This window comes from Symsagittifera roscoffensis, chromosome 8 (genome assembly GCF_963678635.1).
Source record: "Symsagittifera roscoffensis chromosome 8, txSymRosc1.1, whole genome shotgun sequence".
In the NCBI taxonomy this organism is placed as follows: Eukaryota; Metazoa; Xenacoelomorpha; order Acoela; family Convolutidae; genus Symsagittifera; species Symsagittifera roscoffensis.
Genome location: NC_087069.1, coordinates 47,751,081 through 47,754,673, shown reverse-complemented (window position 1 = coordinate 47,754,673; position 3,593 = coordinate 47,751,081). Strand labels below are relative to the sequence as shown.

Below are 3,593 nucleotides of genomic sequence, written 5' to 3'. Positions count from 1 at the left end.
ATCTATCGAAATTATTTGCTAAGCTTTTTGTTCGACTAAGACTCAAATCCTTTTTTTGAGAGTCAAACTGCTCTATCTTTGAAAACTTGATTAGGCTCATTTGAAAGCGTATGAAAATTTTTCTCATTGATGTGCTGTTATTTTATTTTTTTTGTCGAAAATAAGCTTTTCCTACAATTTTCATATATGGAAATTATGTGAAGAGCAATTTTTCGATTAAAACTAAAACCATATTTTGACTGTCAAATTGCTCTCTGTCACGGAAAATTTTCATTAGGTTAGTTTGAAATTATATGTTGAACTTTTTAAATTGATATGCTGTTATTTTATTTTTTTGTCGAAAATAAGCTTGTCCTACAATTTTCATTTATGGAAATTTTAAGAAGAGCAATTTTTCGATTAAATTTAAAGCCATATTTTTGACTGTCAAACTGCTCTCTGTCATTGGAAATCTTCATTAGGTTAGTTTGAAATTATATGATGAACTTTTTAAATTGATATGCTGTTATTTTATTTTTTTGTCGAAAATAAGCTTGTCCTACAATTTTCATTTATGGAAATTTTAAGAAGAGCAATTTTTCGATTAAAACTAAAGCCATATTTTTGACTGTCAAACTGCTCTCTGTCATTGGAAATCTTCATTAGGTTAGTTTGAAATTATATGATGAACTTTTTAAATTAATGTGCTGTGATTTTATTTTTTTTTGTAGAAAAATGCTTGTCATACAGTTTTCATATGTAGAATTTATAAGATAAGCTTTTTCTCGACTGAAGCTATATTCAGTTTTCGAGAGTCAAATTGCTCTCTGTTACTGAAATGGTCTCTAAGCTCATTTAAATTTACACGAACACATTTTTAAAAAAAAATTTGAAGAAAAAAATTCCTTTTACAAAATGCCTATCACAGTTTTCATGGATGAAATTTTTTTGATAAAATTTTTTTTCATTCAAAATTGTTCATCACTTTTTAAATGAACAGAAAGCTTTACAAGATTCAATTTGACTAAAAATGTGTGTTGAAAATCTTCAAAACAGTTTTTAAAATTCTGTATTGAAAATTGTCTGACAAGCTTTTTTCCATAGACGCCATATATGAAATTGTATGATTAGGGTAAACAATTTTTTTTTTATATTTGAAAAATTTTATTCGACCAACCTTGATTCGTTTTTTCTTTTATTTGGTATCCGAGGTCCACAACATCTCCTTGACAGGCTTGAAAAATTAAAACTTTTGGTTTTCCCGCCCAACTTTCGTTCATAAATTTCTTGACAATCTTGCTGACTTTCAATTCCAACGCAGAATCTTTCTTGTGGTCTTTGCCAAAGACCACTCCATCGTTTCCATGCGAAGATATAACCACTACTAAGCTCTGGTAGTTTTCCTTTTTAGCAACATCGTCCAGAACATCATCCATTTCCTTGAAAGTCAAGTCATCAGTTGTTGCTGGCAACTGAAACTTATCATCCGTTGCTTTTTGTCCGCCGCTCGTCTTTGGAACCTTTGGAACGTAAAACTCGTAATTCATACATTCAAAAAGGTTTTTTAAACATTCTTTGTCTTTTTCGGCTCCGTCTCTTTTTGATAGATAGTTCGTGTCGTCGAATGTAACGTTGTTTATCATAACAAACAAACCGGGACACTCTCGATCGAGGCGATAAATTATTTCTTTACCCTCGAAGAGTGCAATCAGCTGAAAAAAGCAACATGTTCTTTTAACCGGTTCTTTCAACCGCAAAAACCGTCATTTTTTTTTATTTTTGTCTCTTTCCCGTTAAATCGCCTAGGGGCGGATTAAAGGGGGGGGGGGGGGGGGAGGATTGGGCTTGCCTTTTCCTGGAGGGATTTGATCAAACCAGGTTTTACCAAAATTTGGCCAAACCAGGGTTTATAGTACTTGGGAAGATTTCGGAAAATCAATTTGGTCGACCTAAAAATAAAGGACAACAAAATTTTCGAAGTTTTTTTGAAAATCCGCCCCCTAGATCCCCCCGCGAAATCGCTACAACTATATACTAGAGGCAAAAATAAATATCGAAGGAACAATTTTTTAGCTATTGATCGTAATGGCATTTTCAACCGTTTGATAATTATCACAACTTCAAAACTCACCTACCTCGCTTTTGACACCAACTTTTTTCTCGTTTCTGACACCAACATTTTCCATGCTTTCAGTTGTCTCGGAAGGCTCGGTAGATTCGTCAGCAGTTGATATATGTGGAGGCAAATCGGTTTGGATAAGTTCGCCACTGTTTTCATCGCGAACATATGTTGGGATTGTAGTTTCTTGTACTTCCTTCGGCGACTCCAGGTCATCGCCTTTACTTTTGACTTTCAAAAATGTTGTCACTCGATTGATCAAATTACCGTCCGAGCTACTCACTTCTTCTGTTTTCTACAAATTAAAACTGGAAATAAAAACAATACACTGGTTTTCCACTGGTTTTAAAATTGGAACTAAAGACAATACACATGGGCTTTGAGGTAAAAAAAAGCATCAGAATCAGTTTTTTTTAAATGCAGGGGATAATCAAATTCATAAACATAAAAGTATCGAGCATTTTACTTGCAGGGCTTAGCAAGTTTAATTTATATTAAGCGCTGGGGTGAAGGATGTTAACATGGTCGATTTTCTATTTGGGGGGGGATGTTATGTTAACTTGATCGGGTCATTAGAATGATTTTGCTTGGAGGAGTGAAACATAAAGAGGAGGCTTGTAAAGGGAAAGAGCTTTCCTTGTCTGTGATTTGATCCCCTAACTACACCTAAGACCCTACGTTATGATCGGTCAAAATAATATAGCAGCAGTCCATAGCTACTCATGCTGGTTATTGGTTCAAGTTTTTTTTTACAAAAACCGCTTTTTCTAATGAAAACTTTTAAAAAAATTGCATGTTCTACTTTTCTTTCTGATACAGAAAGCAAAGAATAGGCATTGTTTTAGAAGTATAAATGTACCTGTTGATCGTTCATGATGATCAATGACTACCTCTTTTTTTTAATCGTGTGATAAACTAGATCGTATAATACACTGTATCTAGTTTTCTCTGTTTTTATCAGAAGTGCGCACAGCAATTTAATTAACTGAAAAACAAGTGGCCACAGAGTAAAAAACACAAACAAGTTGAGAGTAAGTTGTTTCTGGTATATGATAACAAACACAAATAAAACTGCTTCACATTGTTATTTTATATTTTAATGAAGCTTAAAGTCAAACCAAACGTTTAGTGATTGCACTGTCGACAGACTTGTATTCAGATATGGTAAAAGCAAAATGACGACATTTGTTTTTTTATCATGAAAAAATCTTTGTCCGTTTTTTTCCAAAACACGTTTCAGCAGCAATTTTTACAGGACCACTAAATCGAGAATAACAAACAAGTCATGTTATGTGTTTTACTGGATTAAGCGGCTATTTGATAGTTTTTTTTTCATAACTGCATAGTCAAAATAAGAAAAGGTATATCTTGTGGAGACGTAGATAACAAATAGCATGAACACATTCTACAGAAACAACTAACAACGTTTTGTTTTGCTTTCGCGTTTGAAAATCTACACGAGCGATTTGGTCACGGTATGTTTTGACCATCTAGA

General features: G+C 33.3%; 1 protein-coding gene across 1 annotated transcript; it reads right to left on the bottom strand.

The window, feature by feature from the left end:
* Positions 1-780: 780 nt before the first annotated feature.
* Positions 781-3,242, bottom strand: LOC134853665 (caspase-3-like). The gene is made up of 4 exons (XM_063869674.1): positions 2,958-3,242; positions 2,115-2,393; positions 1,157-1,691; positions 781-812 (listed from the first exon to the last, which is right to left on the bottom strand). Exons 1-4 carry the CDS (start codon positions 2,970-2,972, stop codon positions 781-783), a joined length of 861 nt encoding a protein of 286 aa, XP_063725744.1. The 5' UTR covers positions 2,973-3,242.
* Positions 3,243-3,593: the final 351 nt, after the last annotated feature.

What these genes read in the sequence shown, in the direction of transcription:
- LOC134853665 (XM_063869674.1), bottom strand. An exon ending in AAGTTGGTGTCAAAAGCGAG is followed by an intron (nt 1,692 to 2,114) that starts GTAGGTGAGTTT and finishes TGCTTTTTTCAG; the next exon opens with CTGATTGCACTCTTCGAGGG. An exon ending in AAAAGAAAAAACGAATCAAG is followed by an intron (nt 813 to 1,156) that starts GTTGGTCGAATA and finishes AGACCATTTCAG; the next exon opens with TAACAGAGAGCAATTTGACT.